Source organism: Cygnus olor, chromosome 16 (assembly GCF_009769625.2).
Source record: "Cygnus olor isolate bCygOlo1 chromosome 16, bCygOlo1.pri.v2, whole genome shotgun sequence".
NCBI classification, from domain to species: Eukaryota; Metazoa; Chordata; class Aves; order Anseriformes; family Anatidae; genus Cygnus; species Cygnus olor.
The window spans coordinates 13,326,677-13,348,943 of NC_049184.1; the positions used below are offsets into that span (position 1 = coordinate 13,326,677).

The 22,267-nt window shown below is 51.3% G+C and overlaps 1 protein-coding gene across 1 annotated transcript; it reads left to right on the forward strand.

Annotated features, from left to right (window-relative positions):
* Positions 1 to 1,037: 1,037 nt before the first annotated feature.
* SLC17A9 (solute carrier family 17 member 9) lies at positions 1,038 to 20,532 on the forward strand. The gene is made up of 13 exons (XM_040575991.1): positions 1,038 to 1,238; positions 8,607 to 8,804; positions 10,359 to 10,498; positions 11,139 to 11,238; positions 11,979 to 12,109; positions 12,849 to 12,945; positions 13,831 to 13,927; positions 15,998 to 16,085; positions 16,398 to 16,432; positions 16,948 to 17,063; positions 17,433 to 17,488; positions 17,877 to 17,906; positions 17,996 to 20,532. Exons 1-13 carry the CDS (start codon positions 1,132 to 1,134, stop codon positions 18,157 to 18,159), a joined length of 1,359 nt encoding a protein of 452 aa, XP_040431925.1. The 5' UTR covers positions 1,038 to 1,131; the 3' UTR covers positions 18,160 to 20,532.
* Positions 20,533 to 22,267: the final 1,735 nt, after the last annotated feature.

Here is a 22,267-nt window from a genome sequence, read left to right on the forward strand (position 1 = left end):
AGGTTTAGCTCAATAATGCTGTTACTTCTCCTGATTTAAGCTAACTGCTTTTCAGGGACTGAAAAAGTATTCCTCTTTGGAGAAGAATGAGTGAGTTAGCTGAGTGCTATTCTGCTGAAGTCTTAATTTTATTGAACATTTACAGGCTGCTGGCTTTCCTGGCTGCAGATGGGAGAAGCCTGCTGTGCACCTGTGCCCTGTACTTTTTAGTGTAACCCAGGAGCTTCAGTACCTTTTTCTCAAGGGCCGTGTATGCCCTTGGCAGGCTGTGCGGGGGCTCCTTCTCCATCCTTTGCTGACCTAAGGTTTGCCATGCCTGCACCCAAGCTGCTGTTGGCCACCTGTACAACATCTTAACAAAGCTCCTCCACCTGCTCATTCATACTCCTGAAGTGACTCATGCCTCCTCTTGTTTTGGACTGGGATAATCATTATTTTAATCATCTATTTCCATAAGGGAGCCTGATTACATCTCCGTGACACTTACAGGAAGGCAACGGCTCTGTCCAACAGAGTTAAATCGGGCTACGACAACGCTGATTCCTGTTACATTTTCTCCCTAAATTTGGGTGGGACTATTGTATTCACTTCTAAATCTTAAGAAGCAGAGAGAGACGTTTCTGCTGGCAAACCTGAAAAATAAAACAAATCTGAAAGCTGGAGGAGCAGGGGGCTGTCCCTGACACCACAAGTAGCATGGCAACTTTCGGGTACAGGAGGGACAGGACAGGCATGCAAAAGAAAAATTAATTTTAGTTGAAAAGTCAGTAAAATTTAATTTTAGTTGAGACATCTGTTACCCCTTCACCGTGTTGCTGTGGGGGTGCAATTACTTACCGGAGGGGGGAAAAAATTCTTAATAACTAAACCAAAAGGAGCCCATCGGTCCGAGGTGAGGGCTGAGGGCTGCACAGATCCGGGGACCGCGGGTTCGAGGCTGCCCTTGTCCCGGTCCCGGTCCCCACGGGCTCGGGGGGCGGTGGCGGTGCTGGCTCGGGGCCCGGCCGGCCCGGCCCGGCGGGGAGGCGCCGACACGTGGCCGAGGCCCGGCGGGGGGAGGCCGGCAGGCTGTGAGGGAAGGAGGCCGGCTCGGTGTGAGGCGGCGGGGCCGGAAGGCGCTGCCCTGCCCGCATGGCCGCGGGTGGCACCGCGGAGCTGTGCAGCGTCGAGCGCGGCCCCGGGGCCTCGCAGCGCCGCGGCATGAGGAGGGACGGCGCCGGGGACCCCTTCTGGCCCAGGTAAGGCTGCCTGCGGGGCGCTGCCCGTGGAAAAGCCGCCGCTGCTCGGAGGAGAAGCGGCTTCGGGAGCCGCTCCGAGCGGCCCCGGGGGTCGGAAACGGGGTCCCGCCGCCCCCGGTGCTCCCGGTGGGCCAGGCGCGGGGCTGCTGTGAAACGCGGGGGGGGCGGCTAAAAATACGAAGTAAATCTCCTCCTTTCGTTTCTGGCCCGCGGTCAGTTATTTAAACACGCCGCTGGAACTACCGTGAGGTTTTTATCGAAGTGTTCCAGTCAGGATGTTTGTCCTGGTGATAGGAATTAATGAAGATAAAGTCCAGGCGGGTAGCTGGGCGGGAGCTTGACAGCGCTAGCTGTTTGTCAAGTTAAGTCATTAAAATAATTAGCGCCTCTGTTAAGCCCGAAGGGACCACTTTTAGAGCAGGGTGGTCCCGTGCTTGGTCCTGTGCTTGCAGTGGGGCTGTGCTGCTCCTGGGACCCCTGCTCCAACGCTTCTCCTGGTCCTGGTCCTGGTGGGGCACCTGATCCTACAACTATACAATCCTACGGTTTAATAATCCTACAGTCACAGATGTTGCAGAAGTGTCTTGTGGCAGCTGGAAGTGATGCTCAGAGGCAAGCCGGGACCCCCATAGCCAGGGCTTTGCCCCACTGCCCCCCACGCTTTTGGGATTTTATAGGTTTGTCTTGATGCTGCTGCGATGCTGAGCGAGGTGCTGAGCCTGTCAGGCTGCCTGCTCCCCTTTGCTTTGGGGACAGTGTGTCCCCATGGTGAGCCCACCGCCGTGGCAGCATCGAGGGGCAGCCACGGGGCCGGTGACATCGGTGCCAACACAGAGGAACGCGTGGCCAAGGGGAGGATTTGCCCCTTCTGGCAGCGTTCAGGGTGGTTGAGGTGGGCTGAAGTTTATCATCAGTCCCTTCTTGCGGTGGTGGCACAGCCTCAAGCTGCCCCCCTGAGGTAGGGTCCCAAGAGTGCCGGGTAGGTCTCACAAGCAAACCTTTGGCACTTGTGTTGCTTAAAATTTCAAGATTCCTCCCCAAAGCAAATACGAAAATCCCTTCTCTTTGTCACCCCCTTTGTAACTTTTTCCTAAGTATTCGTGAATTGGTAGTGGTGGGAGACAAAGAACCCCAAGTCAAATTTTCATGAAACAAAAGTTTCCACTTAGATGTCTTTTCTTGAGAAAAAAATTCATACATTTGGCCAGAATGAACCTTCCAGCTTCCCAATATCTTCTAAAAGTGTGAACAACTATAACACTTCCTAAAACAAAAGACTGCTGATGAAACATTTACCAAGAAAGACATATTTTGAAACGATTCCGACCGTAGCGCTGGTAGTAACTGAAAGAATTCAGTCAACGTGAAGGAGCAGCAGGACAAGCGTAGCTCTAATCAGCTCGTTATCTCTATTGCCGTAATTCACAGAGGCAGAGATCACGTCCCCATCAGGCACGGCCGCACACACGCGTGGTTGCAGCCCTTGTTTGGGGACGTTTTGTGGTCTAAAGCCAACGAGACATGGGGACGGCGAGGGGAGCCTGCTGCCAGCTCACGCGAGCAGGTCGGGGGCCGGCTGGTGGTTGCAGAACGCGGCTGGTTGGGCGGTCTGAAATCGATTCGGTGGGCAGTTTTTGAACAACACATGCAAATAAATAGCTGTCAACATTTCCAAGTAAGTAATAAGTTATTGCCATGGAGGCAAGGTTTTATCGAGTGGGGGAAATGACACAGGTTCTCCTTTCATGCTCCAACAAAAGACATGCCAGGCAGCCTTCCAAGATCTGTCTGCACCGTCAGTGCAAGGAGAGATAAGCACTTTTCTTCGTGGCAGGTTTGTTTTTCCATCTTTGTTCATGCCGCTTCTTCTTTTGTCCTCTCTTTTTTCAGCTGGCTATTCCTTCCTCTTCCTCTGTTCTTGCCCTGTGATTTATCCTGCCTCTCCCACTGCCCTTCCCAAACTTTTCTGCAGGTTTCCAGTGTTATCACACATCTGCTCTTTCTCTTCCAAGATCAACTCTCGGGAATTTCTGTTTGGGGCTTGAAAAATTGCTTGCACGTTTATTTAGCACATCTGGATGTTTAGATAGCGCTTTCTGCCTGGAGATCTCACCATGCCAAGCGGGATCCCTTCAGTAGATGTGTGGTAGCACCTCTGGTTGAACAGGAGGGAAGACCAAAGCACCCAGAAGAGAAATCTATGGCCAAAGGCTGCACACAAAGCCCTGGGCAGATCCAGCATTCAACGTGGAGACAACGCTTCGGATGGTGCCTCCAGGAGAGAAACAGAGCACAGAGAAGTCAGTGTGTCCTGGGAAGGAAATGGCTCCTGAAACCACTCTGCATCTCCCAGCCTCTGGCTACACCTGAAGACAAGGGTTTATTATAGCAGTTTCTTTAAGCTCCACAGATAAAAGGGCTTGTACCACTGGCCACATGCTGGCCTCCAGTCGCCTGACTGCGCTCTTTGCCCGCAGCCAGAGGTCACATTGTTTTTCTGAGCTCTGTGCCCCGATCTTTTGTCAACACGATGCTGTGGCTTTAGTTACATTTTTTTTTTGGTGCTTGGGTTTTTTAGTCATACGAGTTCCTCACCCTGAATTTAAGCACGTATTTCATTTATGGCTGATCCGTACATGTCCTTAGATCAGTGTGCAAAGCACGCATGTGCTTTATTATTACATTTTCCCACCTCCTCCACCTGGACTAAACAACTATTTTCAGCTCATGAGAGCTGCTGAAATCTAATTTCATCTTTGCTTTTGCCGAAAGCAAGAAATGAAGAGAGGGAATAAACTGAGAGCTGCGCTCGCTGAACACCACTTTGTTGCCATCTGTGGCTCTGCGGAAGAAGTTTGTGCACAGGAGGCTAACAGGAAATCAGCAGCTTTCCCAGTAAAAAAGCCCTGTGTCCTCCGTGCTGCTCTAGCTGGCTGCAAGCTGGCAGATTGGAAAAAAGACTCCTCTAAACCCAAAAGCTACTTTTGACAGCAAGAAATCACCAGCTTTGAGCCGGGTAGCAGCACGACAAAGTCAGCTTGAGGAGGGGAAAAAAAGGGGCTCTGTTGACAAGCGTGTTAGATATTCAAGGGTAGGAGAAATTGTTAAGAAAAACAAAGAGAGAGAAGTGAGAGGATTGTCAAACCAGGTTAAAAATAACTACCTGGGTATTATCTCCTCGCCCGGGAGTGTCTGCACGACTGCTGTGTCAGACCACGTCAGTCAGGCTGTAATTGTGGTGATTACTGTAAATTAAAGCAGGAGGCAGGTAAGCAGGGACAGAAGTTCTTTATGGGGGAAAATGATACTCCGATGGGGCTGGGAATGGGTCACGAGGAGGAAAATGCCCCTGGTCTGCAGGTGGTGGCCCCGTGGCGTGGCTGGGAGCTTGATGCCACCCCGTGGTCCCCATCCTGCTCCTCCTGGGGTTCTTGCAGGGATGGGCGCGTGCATGCTGCGGGTGGCTGGGATGAACGAGTGGCTCCAGCGCACGTATCCTCTGTGCATCTCCCACAGAGCCACTTCGGGTCCCTGTCTGCAGGAGGAAACTACGCCAAGAAGGCTTCTGCCCCTTCCAGTTCCAGCTCTGGGCAGCACCCACGAGCACTGGAGACGGCTTCCATCCAAAAGCTGTTGCTGGGGCAGACCGTTCGTGGTCTGCACAGCTCTCTTACCACCTAAAAAAACACCTGGCGCTCCTGGCTCGTGCCTTGAAGGTGGCACGGAGCTGTAATCTAACTGGTAGCCTCAACGCCAGCGAGTCCATTTTAACAGCGACCTGCAGTGTCTGCAAACACGACTGCAGACCGAGGGAAAGGAGCAAGGCAAGGCAAGAGAAATAAAGTTGAATCAATATTTGCTCTGTGGCACCTACTGGAGAAATTCCTCCAGCAGGAAAACACCCTGCAAATAAAGATACCCTGTGCTGCTGGCACCGCTTCCACCGCGGGATGTCCCAGGCATCCTTAAAAATCAATATTAAACACCGTGCCCTAGGCTGGGGACCTGTTCTTGGTGGGATCCAGGTCCCAGGTGAAGCACTGGATGCTTTGAAGCAAAGCCGTGACCATGACCACCCAGCGCCCGGGGCTGTGTTTGGGGGAGAACCCAGGCTCACCAGACAGGGCTGCTCAGACACAAGGCTGCTGCCATCCAAAAAGCCACCCAGGAACAGTCATTAGGGCTCAATTATAGTTCTCGGTGCTAATTATAGCCCGTCTGGGTGGTGGTTGGAGGCTTATGAAATAGGAAGTATTTTCTAGCTGCATGGCTGCTTTGGCTGCGAGGAGGGCGCCGGCGGCGCGTGGAAGGGGATGCACCTGCAGGCGCCTGCTCCCTGCGAGAAGGAAGAAGGTGTGACGGGCGAGGAGAGCACGGCCGGGCGGCGAGGAGCTGCTGCAGTCCTGCAACAACCGCTTGAGTCAGCGGGGTGACTGCAGGCAGGCCGGGGAGCTTCGCCCCCCGATGGTTTCGGAGGTGGCTGCCCCTCTCGCCGCGGTTTCTGCCCCGTGCGGCCGGGGAGCAGCTGAGAAGCTCGGTCTGCGTGACGGCACCGACACCTGCGACTTCCTTCTGCTTGGGTTTAGATGAACCTGCCTCTGACTCAGTTTGGTTATCACCAGCACGGGTTGTTGCTCCCTCATCAGGGAAGCGATTGAGTTAAATTTGCTAATTCTGGTAAAGCTCTGCTTCTTGAATGGCTGGTGTTAGCTACAAAAACTATTGTTCGGTTTGTCATTATTCCTTAGCTCCTAAAGCAGTTTTAATTTTTCTCCTTTGCGCTAGTCAAGGCTTCTCCTGTAACCTTTGCTGTTGTTGTTGTGCACCGAGCAGAACGTTGACTCACCGGCAGGCTCTGTGATAACTGTAATTAGGAGAAAATGCATTTACAAAGCTCTTTCCTCTGATGTAAGCACGTCGTTGTCCTTGCAGAGAAATAATTCTTGCCATGCTTTCAGGTGGGTGTGGGCAGCCAGTGATTACATTTGACACCCATATTATTCGAGGGGATTTTCCTAGCTGGACGTGCTGCCTGCAGAGCGAGTGGCAGTCGGAAGCCCTCGGTAGAGTTCCTGCTTGTTTGGGTCTGAGGTGTCTACTGATGCATATAAAAATACAAGAAAAGGGCATGAAATTATAGAATGGAGCAGTGATCGAAGAGAGCACCTAGACCATGTCGTGTTTTATATATCATACGCAGTGGTTTTGGAAAAGAGTGAGGCTCCTCCTGTGCCCCCTGCCCGCAGCTCCCCCGGACAGTGGTGTTACTGCCTGCGGGCTGCGCTTTCCCTTGCAAACACCTCCAGGAGGGAACAGAGCTGAGCTGTGCAGGCCTTTTTCTCTCCGTTTCATACCTTATGCAGCCTTACAGGGGAAAAAATGAAAATCTCATATCCCATTAGAGTGCTGCTGTGCTCACCAGAAGAGCTGCTGGGAGAAGAGGCAGCGCCCAGCCCAGCTCCAGGCACGGGGAAGCTCAGAAAGGTCTCCGTGTGCTCCAGGGAGAAAAGTGCAGTTTGGAAAACTGTCTTGGCAGCTAAATAATAGTAAACATACGCACATTGCAGGCATTTACTTGGTCACCTCAACTTCAAGAACTGAAATAAATGGGCGCTGTGCTGCTGTGGATAGCAGGGAGCTGAGCGCTCCGGGCTGGCAGCTGCCCATGTCCGCGGGGCAGAGGCACTGGTTTGGCAGGCACAGGCATGCATCTGATACCGGCTAGCCTTGGGAAATCCCTCTGAGGGCTCTGCTGAGCAGCTTCCTTTTATTTCTAGCTCCCCCTGCCCTGTGCCTCCTGCACCCAAACCGCTGCCCAGGCTCTCCTGGGCTGGCTCCGACACTCAGGAGCCGGAGGTTTTTGGGCTTTGCCGCAGCAAACTGAAGTTGGTCGGAGCCACAGCTCCTGGTGCTGGCTGGGCGGCCAGCACAAAGCTTTCATCCGCAGGTGATAAAAACAAATCAAATTGTTTGTGCAGCAAATTAAAGCGTGCTCGTTGCATGCCCTTCGAGCGGCGTAAGACCAGGAGGGCGTTTGTCAGCCGGTTCAGGTGACCGAGGCAGGTCAACCCTTGGTTTCTTATTCTCCCAGCAAACATAAGTGAGGTTTTTTAGTTCCTGTGCTGTTTTGTACGTTTCTGTGTGCACAATAAGGATGGTTCCAACCTTCAAAGCTCTGCTGAAAGCTCCCAGTTCCTCCTGCCAGGAGCCGGCACGGAGCTGCTTGTCTGCCTTGTCAGGAAACAGCAATAAATTCATTTCCAGCGGGCACAACTGCTCGGTGTGTTTTACTTCTCATTGTTCCTTTGTCTCCCTCCGTGCCGGGCCATTTGACACGTTTATAAATGGGCTTGTGCTGTGTGGGATTAACCTACATTTATCATAAACCCAGCACAGAGGAGTAAGTGCTCATTTCAATATAGAAGTGACCCAGGTTGTTCCCTGGGCAGACGGCGGGGATGTGTAGCAGGGTGGAAAGCACCGAGGTTAATGCCTGGTACAGTGAATTTCACAATCATCTCTGGAGCAGAGAGAGCCTGTTTGTTCAGTGCTCTGGCTTCTGGGCACAAAATTAACCAAATACAAATAATATCAGTAGTTTATGTTCTCACTGAGCTTCTTTTTCACGGGCAGAGGTGGATGCAGCCTGCAGGACTTCACCTACACGTGTTGAAGGAAGAAATACTGCCAGCCTGGTCATCTGCTTGAGCTCTCGTCCTGGGGCTGAGGATCACAGACCGAAACTGAGCGTTACTACGAGCACAACCTTACTAACCTTATCCTAAACTTCTTGCCAGGTCTGGCTGTATGACTTCGCTCCTCACTCTGGGCTGTTCAGCCCCACCACGTCCTGTCTCTCCCTAAAACTTGCCTCCACCTCTGTTGTTTTTAGGAAGGGTGACATGTCACCTCCCCTGGGGAATGGGCAGGAATGCCAAATAACAAATATTTGCTACCAAGACAGCGTGTCACGCACTGACCTTTCCTTTTGTTACCCTTACCTTTTAAAGAACAGTTTCAAAAGCTTTTGTTTGGATAAAAAGCCCGGCAAACGAGGTTTCCGCCCTGCCTTCCCCTTGACCTACAATCAGCAGCTCCCAAGCAGCCTAGTCCACCTGCAGCCTGCGGACAGACACAATAATTTTGGGATAAAAGTTAGCATAATGCTTGAAAGTCACCAACCAAACACATTTCCAAGTGTTTCTAAGCACTGTGCCACAGGGGGATTGTGCTGACCTTTTTTATCAGGACAAACTCATTACAGCTTGCAAGCAAACCAGTCCCACCTGTAAAAGTGCTTGGTGGGCACCTATCTGCCGGGCAGATCATCCTCCGGCCTTTTTCCCACCTTCTGCTCTCTCCTTGCAGGCCCACGTGCCGCGTGTGGATGGCGATGCTGCTGCTGGGGACGTGCCTGCTGTACTGCGCCCGCGTCACCGTGCCCATCTGCGCCGTCGCCCTGAGCGCTCACTTCGGCTGGGACAAGAAGCAGTCGGGCGTCGTGCTCAGCAGTTTCTTCTGGGGCTACTGCTTGACGCAGATCATCGGAGGACATATCAGTGACCAGTACTGGAATTGTGTTTTCCCCTGCTTGGGCTTTTTCAGTGTCACCTAACTTGGTTTTGACCTCTCGGTTGACAGTGCCAGGTTTCACCCTGGGATCGTAACGGGGTGGAGGGTGAAGCCTACGTGTGGGAGAAGCTTTATGGGGTTCTCTGTTAGCTTTGCCACAGCCTTGATTCAGGAAGTACAGGTGTGGTTTTGACTATCCGCTCACATTCCGGGGTCTTCAAACTGGTGCCATGCTCACAGTGCGGCGTGCAGGGAAGGACTTTGTACAGGCAAAATCCCCAGCAAACACAGGGAGTGCCCACACGGTAATTACTGCCTGGGCAGTTCCCACACAGCTGCCAGAAGAGGCCTGCAGTTATGTTAATGGACACTTAGACCACCGTGGTTTCTTTTCACCTTCAAACGGTGAAGAGCACTTTTATACCAGCGTATTTTTTTCAGATGGAGGTGGTTTTTACCACTGGTTCAGTAACTGCAATAAAAAGAGCAAACCCACAACCCTGCACGTGAAGCTGACAAAAGAAATAGTGGGTGTGAAGTGGACTTGATTTTAGGAAAGTGGTAAATGCTGAGTTCTTGCGTGGTTCATAGCTGCTGCTCGCTGGGAGTGTTATTTGTCCATTAACAAACAGTTTAATCCCAGCTGTGTCCGACAGCCGTTTGGAAGGGTTTATGGCTGCAGTCACTAACCACAAGATGAAAGATTTCCTTCTTGCAAGGACTACAGCTTTTTTCTATTTGAAATAATCTATTCTGTCTTCATTTTCATTTCGGCACCTCCAGTGTTTCCACCCTACATTCTTGTGCAATCTTTTCCCAAGCAAGCCCCTATCAGAGTTTCCATCATGTTTTGAATGCCTTTGGTCTATCACATCAATTAAAAAACAACTACCCCAGCTAGCTGTAAGGAAAGATCTGGTTAATTAGCCACTCACATTCCTTTCCCCAGCCGCCCTCTCCTTAGTGAGGAGGGCTTTCCTGCGAAACCTTTTGTGAGAAGGGCATGCCTGGAGGGAGTGCGTTATCCATGCAGTGCACTGTGCAATTTTTTTATGTTCCTTAATAGTCTGCAAGCAAATGCCAGCAAAAAAAAAATCCCCCAGCTGCTAACAGGAAGAAGTAGCTGGTGCAGGAGAGCAGATGGATGAAAAGACGTGGTCAGTGTCTAAGAAAAGCAGAAGGGCAGCAGCAGCTTGGGTTTCCCCTGCATCAGGGACAAGTCTTTGGGGTGGCTGCGTGCTGGTGCCTGGTGCTGGACGGGCAGCACCCACCGAGAGCCGTCCTGGTGGCTGGCACGTGTCCTGCTCCGGGGCTGTCACCGGGCCCCTTCGTGGGGTCCCGTGCTCCTGTGGAGGTGGGAAGGGAGGAGGCCAGCTCCGCCGATCCTGCTCCCTGCAGGGCTAAGACCTCTCTAAGAGGAGAAGAACAGGTTAGACGGACAATTTGCTCTTAAAAACCAGCTGAACTGGGAAGAATGCTTGAACTTTTGAAAGGGCCTTTGCCCTTTCGCCTGCTGCTCATTTCTGATGCACGTTTTCTGTCTTCCAGAATAGGAGGAGAGAAAGTCCTCCTCCTCTCAGCGTCAGCCTGGGGCTTCCTGACAGTCATCACCCCGCTGCTCATGCACATCTCTTCTGCCCATCTCATCTTCATGACCTGCTCCAGGTTCCTCATGGGGCTGCTGCAAGGTGAGACCTGTGTCCTGAGCACGCGTGTCTGTCTGCCTACAGGCTCCTTGCTCGGGGCTCGCAGGTTCAGGTGCAAGCCATTTGGTTTGCAGTGCGTGAACTCCTCCTGCGTGTTCAAGCAAGCCTCTGTCTCAAAGCTGCCTCTGCACCTGGAGCTTCTGTAGAAAAAAAAAGTGTAACATTTCTAAAGTCACCCACAACACCCACAAATCATTCCCCCATAGAAATCTATCTGCCAAGCATGGGCTGCCACAATAAGAAGCTACAGCTGCTGGCTTCTGAAATCAGATTTAGATTTTTCTGTGTTTTAAAACTCCTTCAGAGCACTTGGTGAAAATTGGTCCTTGCCAAAACCTCTGGATAATTTGGGATGGTTTTCCTTTCCCCTTGCCAAATTGCAGCACTGGCACTGATAAACTTACGGTAGCAGTTTTGATGATGGAATGGAATTATGGAGAAGACACAAACAAACCTTTCGTTGTGATGGATTCCTTTACTCTGTTATATCCCTCTTTTGAATTCATGCAAAGTGTCATTGCTTTGTCTTAGTGTTTAGCTCTTGATGCATTTTTTAAATTTGCCTTTGGTTTGCCAGTGAGGGCCTACCCTGACAGCCCCCTGCCCTCCTTCCCTTGCTCAGGGGTCTACTTCCCATCGCTGGCCAGCCTGCTGTCCCAGAGGGTCCGGGAGAGCGAGCGAGCCTTCACCTACAGCACGGTGGGGACCGGCTCGCAGTTCGGGTAAGTTCAAAAGGCAGATGGCTTTGAGCAGCGAGTGACAATCTCAGGACATCACGGTGATGAAAGGACATTAAATAGTTGGAGGCAAAACTTGCAGCCCAAAGTACAGGCAGGTTCCTGGGTCCTTGAGGATGCCGGTTGCAGCTGGGGAAGCCTCAGGCAGTTGCTGTCTGTGCTCTCATGCACACGCTGCTGAAGACTTTGTGGTCTTTGAAATGCACGGTTTGCTCTTGTGTGTGTCAAGGATTTATGTGGTGTTTTTTTTTTTCTTTCCTTCCAAGACAGACTTTGAAGAGCGTTTGCAATATTTAATTACTATGGGGAACAGCCTGATCCAGTAGGAAGAGCAGGGGTCAGCGCGAGACTGCTTACCTGTCCTCCCTGACAGATGGCGATAATACAACTTTCCCATCTCTTCTATTTCTACGAGAATTTCCTTTCTAAATGGAAGAGTTGCTTAAAAGCCAAATAGAAATACCGCTGCATTTAATCGCTTTGTTTTTATGGGGGTGGGAAAAGCGGGACTCAGTCTGCAGCTGAGAGCTCGGGGGTGAGGTGCTGAGCATCCCCAGCTCAGGACCTGGCCCTGCCGGTACCAGAGCAGGCTGCAAAGCCACAGGGTGCAGCAGGTGGACGTGCAGCATCCATCCCAGGAAGCCTCCCTTACGGCTCCATGCCATCCCAGTGTCCTCGGCCAGCCCTTGGCAGGCCCAAGAGCCAGCTTGCGGCTTCCCTTCCAGGACGCTGGTGATCGGTGGTGCAGGATCTCTGCTCCTGGACTGGTACGGCTGGGAGAGCGTCTTCTACTTCTCTGGTTTGCTCACGCTGCTCTGGGTTTACTGCACCTGCAAGTACCTGCTGACGGAGAAAGGTAAATTCAACCTCATCCCTTGGGCTGCAGGGCTTGGGGTTTCCAAGGGCTTGCCTGGTTTTACACAGTGAATTTTGTTCGGGTATCTTGTGTAGTGTCTGGCCGAAGATGCTGAACCCAGAAACAAGATTTTGAGCTTTTACATTGCTGTTTCAGTCCCACACTGGATTATGTTGCTGTTGAGAGTCGCCCTGACTCCTCAGTACTCTTAAGCACCAGTGAAAACACCAAGCGGAGCGTGATCTTCTAAGTGGATTAAGCTTAAGCAGGGCGAGATACTTATTCCCAACTAAGAGCATCTACACACAGAGCTTTGAAAAAGCGGTTAATCTGAATATCTCTTCCCGAATAACTGTCTGGGAGAAATTCCACACATGGGCAAACCATTACACCTGGCTACAGTGCTCTTAGTATGTGTGTGGTATGTAGGGGCCCAGCTCATCTTGTGCCTGGTGCTGCCCTAAATGAAGACCTCGTCCCTGCCCCAAGAGATTTCTGTCCAGTTGTGATGAGAGATGCAACAGCTGGGAAGGTGGCTGGGTGGGGCAGTGCGTGGATGCAGTGGAAGATGCTTGGTGAACATAAACAAGGTGTTTTCATGAGCATCCAATGCTGGTTTTACAAAAAAAAAAGAGTTTGAAAGAGGTTTAAGGTTCTTGTACAGGTCTCACAGGGCTCCCTCCAGCTGCACAGAATATCGCTGATCAGAGCTTTCCTTTGTACGTTTCCTTCCCTGCAGAACTCACCATCCCCATAGAATATTTAACGAGAGGCCTCTCGATGTCCAAGCAGAGCAAAGTGCCCTGGAAGCAGCTGTTTACGAAGGCACCCATATGGTAGGCAGCTGAAGTGGCCCTGCGCAGCCACAGCCGGCTGGGAGAGCTCCTCTGCGCCACGGCATTGCCACCTCTGCCTGCTTGCTTCTTCTGAGCTTGTTCTCTTATTTAAGTATTTGGGAAACACCACCACATTTTCTAATCCCTCATATGTAAATAAAGAACTGAAAGCGTGAGCTTTATGAAAGGTGGGGTTTGTTCTGTCTGGAGGAATGCTAGGCTTAAATATTGCTGGCAAATCTTTCTCTTTTGGAGGCATTTCCCTGGATAAGTGCGGTGCTGCTCCAAAGCCATGCTCCCCATGCGTGTTAGAAATGCTGCTTGCAGTGGGCTGCTGAGCAGCGCTGCTCAGGGCACTGGGAGGCACGGGCTGGGTTTGCATTGCTGCCAAGGCATCTCTGGAATAGAGATTTTGGGGGTGGGGGGGAGTCTGCATTTTGCAGTGAGGCTCATCCAAGCACGGCAGCAGGTTCCCAGGTGCTGCTAAAGACAGGGAGGAGGGTGATGGAGCTTGCTGCCCTTTCTTGCCTTGAATAACCGTGGGACATCTGCTGACACCACAGCCTTAGAAAGCCCTAAATGACACCTCCTGCCGTGCTGGGGGGACTTTGGGGAAATGTGCTCACACGGTCACAGCCGTGGTGAACCTGGCCTGAACCCACGGCTGACGTCAGGCATCTGCCCTGGTGAGGGCAGCTGGGGAACGCGTGGTGCTGCGAGCCCAGAGCAGTAGTTATCTGCGAAAAAATCTCAGGAAGCAACGGCAGTGCTATAAGGGATTTATTTATAGACCAGGAGGTGAAATACTGCATTGCTAGAATGCCCCTTTCTCGCCCAGCGTGACCTGTCAGTGCTGATTATTCCCTCGCCGCTGTATTTTCTCAGGGCTGTCATCATCGCTCAGCTTTCTACATCCAGCACGTTTTTCACTCTCCTCTCCTGGCTGCCAACTTTCTTTAAGGAAACTTTCCCCGAGTCAAAGGTAAGGTGGCTGAGACGCAGGAAGGGCTGGTCTCCGTGCAGAGGGGATGGTGCTGGGTGCCCACCGAAGCGGGTGGGCTGGGGAGCAAGGGGAAGGCAGAGGGGTTTGGTGAGAGCAGGCTGGGAGGCAGGAGGAGGTGGGAGGCTTCCCTGCGGGGTCAGGAGGTGTTTCTCCATGCATACACCTGGAGATGTGCACGAGCATCCTCCCTCTTGGTAGGCAGAGGCCGGTTTCTAATGGCTTGGTGAGGGATGCTAAAGTGAGACATACCTGGGGCACCTTCCAGGCAGGGAAGAGAGGGTTATGTCTGGTTTTCAGACTGCATTTTTATTTTATTTTATTTTATTTTATTTTATTATTTTTTTCTTCTGAGGGAGGGATGATCTTCAAATGGCACGGAGCTCATTGTACTATGCCATTGTAAATGACCACCATTCCTGGGTTTTCATAAGGTTTTTAACTATATTGACATTGTATAGCTCAGAGATACCACCAATAAGTGCTAACTACCATTAATAATGTGTAGTCTAAAAACACTGTTAAAGCTTCCCTCCCCTCAGCACAAACGACGTTCCCATTTTTCAGAAACCTAGGCAAGACTTATCTGGGCTGAGAGCTACTATTTTTATCTTGTTCTCAGAAACTGAGACATCCTTTTCCACAATGGCTCTGTTAGGTTTTTTTTTGTGATTTCCAGAGCTGCTCACAAATGCCTTTTAAGATTACATTTGTAAGGCGCTTTATGGCATGCTTGATATTTATTTTAAAATCGTGTATTAAGCCAGTAAACATATTGTTGTGACAAGATCTGTGCACCTCTGGTAATATGCTTGTGTGGCAGTAATTTGCCATCTGTTAAGCCTTGTATCATGGTGCTCTTATGTAAGATGCTCCATATAGTGCTCCTGCATCCCATAATCGCTTCATGCATTTTAATAATGCTTGACGATGCTCGATTTTAAGGGATTGACGATAATCCGTAGCATGGTAAAACTATGTCACCTACTGGTCGGACACCCTTGCTGCAGGTGAGATGCCTTCACCGCTGTGCAGTCTGCCACCTGCAGCCCACCTGGCTGGAGGGTTTTGGCGATGGGATGAGACAAGGGTGGCCTTGGTGTGTTGGGACTGATTGCTGGGTGACCCCAGCTGGCGTCACGAGATGCCACAGACATTACGCCACAAACCTTATGGGATAACATTTCCAAAAGTGACCAAGGACCAACATTTCAAAGGTGCTGAAAGATGCAGATGGGCCCTGGTATGATTTCCAGGAGCAGTTGAAACAGGATTATTCAAAAGCAGGATTATTCAGCCCTCCCATGCATCCTGATGCGGCAAGGGGGGAAGGGAGATGTCCGTGGGGAGGTGGGCTCTCAGCAAAGGGGGCTGGAGGGGATGAGGGATGGGTTGATTCGACCCACTGAGATGAAGCCCAGCCCCAGCACACACTGATTTCAGCTCCCCGTGGGATCTGGGCACCAAAACGCCTGTGAGCAGCTGTAATCCAGATGACCAGCAATCATCTGTGATTACAAATGCAGCAAGCCTGCTTAATTGAAAATAGTCTGAAGTATGTTGCTACTGTAATGTTACCTAATCCTGGCATTAGAAAATCCAGCTACATTCCCTCAGCTTTGCAGTAGCACTGCTAATGAGGTTGAAGCTGCTGTTGGAAATTTTGCCAGCAGCTTTTCTGATGACCCCCGGGGCAGAGCAACATCCACAGCTTGCTTTCCAGAGCTCTGCGGCTCTCTGCCACATCACCTTGCTGAACACTAAACTTTGCCACGTTTAATCCCTCGCCTCTGAGCTTTCTGCCTCTGCCCTGGAGGTAGGGTCACGGAGACAGAAGGAAAGGCAACACACCTACCAAATGCTACAGCCCTGTGCTGTGCCTGATGGGCTGCAGGTTTTGGAGAGCTGCGGGCTGTAGCTGAGAGCTTGTGGTGGGAAGGGGGTAGAGATCCTGTACGAAGTCCTGATCCCTTCATTTTTTCCTTTCTACAGACATCTGCAAGTAAGCTGAGCTCTGACAGCAGCCCTCTCTCGACTTTTGCTCTCTTTCAGGGTTGGGTGTTTAACGTAGTCCCCTGGCTGGTTGCAATTCCAACAGGCTTGTTCAGTGGATTTCTGTCTGATCATTTAATTAACCAGGGTAAGAGCTCTTTTGGCTTTTCCTTAGCTCTTATTCCATACAGTCTGGGAATAGAACCAGGATGGGAGGACTTGGGCTTGTTAAGGTGGAGAAATCCCAGCAAACAGACAGCATGCAGTTCTGATATGAAAGTGGGGTAAATACTACATGGTCCAAGTCCCATCCAAGTGCTTGGAGCTCCCTTTGATCTCACAGTATCCATCCAGAGATGAGCTCTGGCCATCTGAAATCCACTACCTTGTGCTCTCCTGGCAGGAGCACAAGGAAACCTGTTGCTCTGTCTTTACATGGGACTCTTCCTTTCTCTTCCAGGGTACAAGACCATCACCGTTCGTAAGTTCATGCAGGTAAGAGACCTCTGCTTGCATGCTGCTGCTGTGAGGCAGATCAGATCGCTTACGGGGCTGGGTTGGTGGTTGCAGGGGGGAGGTTTTGTAGCTTTGCAGACAGACTTGACTGGTGTGTATGGGAAATGAAATGCAGAGGAAAACCTGAGCAAGGAGCAGAGCGTGGACCCACAGTTACGTTGTGCTTGGAGCTGTGTGAGTGCTCCGAGGAGCTCTTACTCCACAGGCAGGGGCCAGCTGTACGCTGTCACTGCAAAGGGCCCTTTAGATACTGAGGGAAGAAGCAGTGCAAGGATGGGCAGAGATAGAAAACCCAGGAGAGAGCACGATGTGTCCTGCCTACTGCGCTGCACTGCCTGTGCCCCCATCGTGTCCGTCTGGGGGGAGCAAAGACTCAAAGAGCACCGCGCACACGAGCTGTTCACATTGTAAAAGGGCACAGTGTGTCTGCGAAAGGGCTTGCTTTCTGCCTCACAGAAGATCGGCTGCAGTATTTCATTTCCCCTTTCTTCCAGGTCATCGGCTCCGGCGTCTCCAGCATTTTTGCTCTGTGTTTGGGCCAGACATCCAGCTTTTGCAAAGCCATAGTGTTCGCCTCGGCCTCGGTCGGACTCCAGACCTTTAACCACAGGTAACGAGAGCAGCAATGAGCTGCAGCCCTCAGCTCTGTCACTGTGGGCTCGCAGAGCAGGCTGCCCCCAGCCTTACTGAGGCACTAAACCTGGCACTTCCCGAGGAGGGGCTGGCCGTGCTGCGAGCAGGGGCACGAAGCAGGAGGTGAATTGTGGTTTGGACCCTCTGAGTGCCTGGAGCTGAACCCTTCTGGTTCTCTCCTGCATTGCCCCACTCTCAGCCTCTTCCCTCCTCGTCTTCCCTCGCCAGTGCCGTGGGTTGTTTAGGCTCCTTCCATTTGTGTGACAAGCTAAGCTCTGTGCGAATGATGAAAAAGTAAATTATGCTCCATTAAAACTGGCGTTTCCCCCTCTCTGTTTCTCACTAGTGGTATTTCAGTAAACGTGCAAGATTTGGCCCCCTCCTGCGCTGGCTTGCTGTTCGGTAAGGATTCCTCTGGGCTTGGGGCTGTGCTGGAGAGGTGCTGTGCATGTGGGCACACGGGGCTGGGCGTCCGGGTTTTAGCAGCTGTAGCTCTTTGGGACGGCTGCTCTGTGCTTGCAGCCTCAGCACCCTTCTGTGTGTGCAGCTGCCTTCCCTGGGGCCAGGTGGCTGCACAGGCTGCTGCTTCTTTTCTCCTCCAGCCACCTGGAGGAAGGGGAGGGGGTGAGGAGAAGCGGTGCTGGCCCTGCCACCAGCAAGGCACTTTGCTGCCCCCCAAGATCAGGGCTCGGGTGGGAAGCCAGGTGAAGCTGCCCGCGTCTTTGGGTTTCTAATACCCGGTTCCCATGAGACAAGGCAAAATGACAGTTCCCTTTTTTTCATTTTACAGGTGTTGGAAATACAGGTGGAGCCCTCCTAGGTAAGGCACCTTCCTGCAGCTCATCCTTGTGGGCGGGCAGGATGCGGCCCCACAGCCTGTGCATTTCTTTCTCTTCCCCCTGTGCCCAGGAGTCATCTGTGTGTACTTAGCTGGCTACCTGATCGAAACGACGGGCTCCTGGACTTCTGTCTTCAACCTGGTGGCTGCTGTCAACAGCATCGGGCTCTGTGCATTCCTGGTGTTTGGGGAGGCCCAGCGCGTGGACACGGACTCCGCGTACATTGACCTGTAGAGAGGAGTCCAGCGAGCAGAGGAAGGATAGGGGAGCATCACGTCTATGTGTCATTGTTGCACAAGTGCCAAAGAATATTATTTTTTGTAGGTATTTAACAAAAAATACTGAGACCAAGTACTTAGCGGGTCTGAATGAATCCCGCAGCAGAAAAGACTTCTAGAGTTTATTTTTTGTGCTCAGGGCATGGCTGATGGCCTGTAGAGCCATCCAGCTCAACGTCTCCAGTGAGATTTTGGCCTTGGTTTGCCCCAGTCCGTTTCCAGTGGACAAACACCCAGGTGGGCTGCCCTGCTCGGTGGGGCTGCAGTTTGCACTCCCAGCTTATCGATGGAGCTGCTTTGCCGTGCGGAGCGTCGCTCCCTCCATGCTCTGCCTCCCTGTGATCGCGTGGAGGACTGCCAGCTCGTGGACCACCACTCAACACATTTTGTCTGAACTAAAAGAAAGGAAGAACCCCAAAGAACGTACCTCTGACCTTAACCGTCCCTCGCGTGCCTTCATTTTACAGCCCGGGTGCACAAGGGAATGGGTTGTGAGACGAATCCAAGCCTTCCCTTTGCGGCACGCGAGGGTTTCTGGCTGGGTGCCTGCTGTGCACCTTGGGCAGGAGGTTGCATCCGTTCTGCAGACCACACCAGACTGCTCACAGCAGCCCAAGGGCTCCCTCCGTGCCCTGGCTGCTCTGCTCCGTGTCCGAGCCTGGCAGGACATGGGACAGCCGCGCGGTGTGGGTGCAGCCCAGCAGTCCTCTGGGACCCCTTTTGCTGTGAATGTAGAGGAAGGATAGGTCATGCTCAGTGCTACGGGTCCGTGCTCCCAAACGCTCTCTGCTCCATCAGACGTGTCCTTCACGTGCTCTCAGAGGGGTGTAGGAGACTTTCCAAAGAGCCTGCAGTGGGCACGTTTTGTTTCTACTTCAAGCATAAAGTGAATTTCTGCATTGGGGACCCATAGTACTGGGTGTGGATCCGTGCTGTTCCCCATGTCTAGGGGAAATACGTGTCTGTTCACACCTCTGAGCCTGAATGTCTTAAGTTATTTATAAATATTTTTAAATTTAACTACCAAATTCTATATTTTATGTACTTGAGGCCTGATTCTGCATGCTTATTTTCTGTGGTACTCCCACCGAAACCCACAGTATTTCCAGAGGGGAAGGATTTACCAGCCTACAGTTTCTGGTTTTGTGGGCTCTATTTTAAACGTGACATTTAATATTAAAGTAAGTCGTTGTTTTTCCTCCCACCCCTTGCTTGCAGCCCAAGTTTTGGAGCTGAGAACAATTCAGTGCTGCTCGGTTAGTGAGGAGGGCACAGCCAGCATCACGGCTTTGGCTTTACAGCTGCTGAAACTGTACTCACAGAGCAGGAAAGCTATAGATTCTGATTCACTGTCCCTAAAAAAAAACCAAAAATCCTGCTTTTCCTTTTGTTTGGGCCAGATTTCTTGGAAGAGACCTTGCTGTTTCTGAATAGATGGGCTGATAATGAAAATACTTAACTGCAGAGACGGTAATGGGTGCCGCTAAGCTGAGCTGAGCTAGTTATTGGGGGTATTAAGAGATAAAGATACAGCTGCCTGGTGTCTTCTCGAGGGAAGATAGCATCGTTGTGGTCTAAGCTGGGGCCAGAGAGATGAGTACTTTTTTCTTCTTCTTTGCTTTTTTCCCTAAAAGGCCGTTTGCTGCCATGGGTCCAGCCCTGTGGCTGGGGTGCTGCAGAGCCAGGACCCGGATGCTGCTGTGAAGCTTCTTAAAATCAACAGGTAACAGGGGAGGGCAAATGGAGCCCAGGCTGGCCAGCCAGGCATCTCTGCCAGCCCTGTCCCTCCTCCTAGCTGAGCAGCTTGCTTGCACGTCCTTTCATATAGCAACACAGAAAAAAAAATGTTTTTTTTTGTTTTTTTTTAAACGTCTTGGCCATTCAGTGGTGCAACTCAGGAGAACAAGGAGTGTATTCCGGTTCTTTTTTCTGCTTACACCGTTTCTTGTGGAAGAGTTGAATTCGGTTTAAATCACTCATGTTCAGATGAGGCAGCTGGGCCACCTCTTGGATCTGCAGGCTGGGAGATGTGGAACTGAGATCATCAAAGGAAAGTCCCAGGTGATCAAACCGATGATGCTGGCTGTGCCTTCCTTGTACAACAGCTAGCGCTCTGGTGGGTTGTCTGCATTATCCATTTCTGTAAACTGGCCAAGAAGTTGTAGATCTGAGGCTCAGGTTTCATTACGTTCATACATCTTCAGCAGAGTATTGAAACCCTTTTGCATATCTGTACGGTTATTAGTTTAAGCAGCCTTGCCAAAGCTTGCTGTCAGAGTTTTTTTTGTTATGGAAGGACCTGAAAAATAAAGGCAGCAAATCATTTGCACACTGATTTTGTGGTTTTCCTTGAAAAATGAATGCAGAGGTGCTCATTCCCGTGGTCGGTAAGAGACAGACAGAGCTGGAGTGAGCTTAGTGAGACCGACTCCTTAGGGCTGAGAGGCTGGGCTGGGAGAGCAGCTGGGCTGGCGGATCTCCACAGCGTCCTCACACATATGCTACAGCTTTTTTCCGTCTTATTTTGGAAAAATGACTGAAGAGCTGTCTTCAGCAGAGCTGTAGACTCCGGCATCAGGGGACATGGTTTGGTGTCAGTTGTTAGAGCAATAACACGAATGAAACCAGTCTTCTGTTGGGTGGGACATGCCCGGCGGACAGACTGCCTTCCACCTGGAGACTGAAAAAAATAAATTGCCAACTTTTTTACATCCTCGTTGATAGGTTCATGCAGATGCCAACAGAGGGAGCTGTTAGATTTGGGATGTGGCTGCCCAGAGCTGCACCTGGCCCTGGCACAGCTGGCACAGCCGGTCCGGGTGGGCAGCGAGTGGCCACGAGCACCCCAGTGCCGCTGTGCCAGTCATCGCCTGCCCCAACGCGTGCCCGCAGGGTGGTGGTGCAGCTCACACCGGGGGAAAAAGCTTTTTAAAAAGGAGAAGTAGCCACTAAAGGAATTTTAAAACCTTACCTGTAGAGCTGCATAGTCAAGGAGGTACCTTTGAGGACTATGGAGTCCGCTAATTTTGTCCTCAATGTGCTCAGAAAAAGTAGCATGAAACTTTGTGCTACCAAAACAGCGCTGAAGGTAACTTAGCAGGATGTTTGATCCCCATCCTTCCTTGTCCTTTTGCTCCACTGCTTATAAACATATGAACAACCTCTGACAGACACTCTTTTGACCCGGGAAGCTCTCAGTAGCCAGAGACCACCCTAAAACCCTGCCCTGCTCCTCATCACAGTGTCCTGCAACCGTGTGAACCCGAGAGAAGGGAGTGAGGGGCAGGTACGGGCGAAAGGGTCTGGAAATCTGGGGTTGTGCTTAAGTTTTGGTTAATTACAGGTCCATTGTATTGCTGCTGAGGGTTAGAAGTGATGGGTCAGTTTGTGTTTGAATTGTTGAGGGCACATTCAATAGCTGCCATGGGCTCCAGAGCCCTGAAGGAGCACTGCTTTATTGCAGTTTGCATAACACTAAATCACTAAATAACACATTTAAGCAGATGGAAAGCAAAACACAGGGATAAAACAGCACTATTTGGAGAAGAAAAGAAAGAGCAAAGAGCACTTCTCGCTGGTGCTTTCGCACTGAAAACCCAAGCAGATGCTCTCACAGCAGAGCCCCGATCTACCATCCACCTGCCAGCTCCCCAAAGCCGTCCTGCAAAGGGCACGTCGCACCCCACGCCCTTGCAAGGAAAATATCACCCTTTATTGCAGCCGTGACCTACTGCACGGCACGTAAGGAGGAATTTTCCATTTCAAACTTTAATGCAATAATTAAGATGTCCATTAAGGTCTTTACAGTTTGACTGCTTGTAATTAAAAATGGGAGGGAGATGGCGAGGAGTTACAGTCGAGGACATCAAGCTCCTGCTGGCAGCTTTAAACTCTCCCCTTTCTACTTCTCTGTTTTGTTTCCTTCTTCAGAATCATTTTCCAGAACACCCCCTGCAGATTTTGCGTGTCTCTGGGCATGGTGACCCTTGGGGATTGGACCCTTGGAGCTCCACCAGCAAAGATCCCAGGGATAACTGAAAATCCCAGCGTGATTGTCGGCCCCG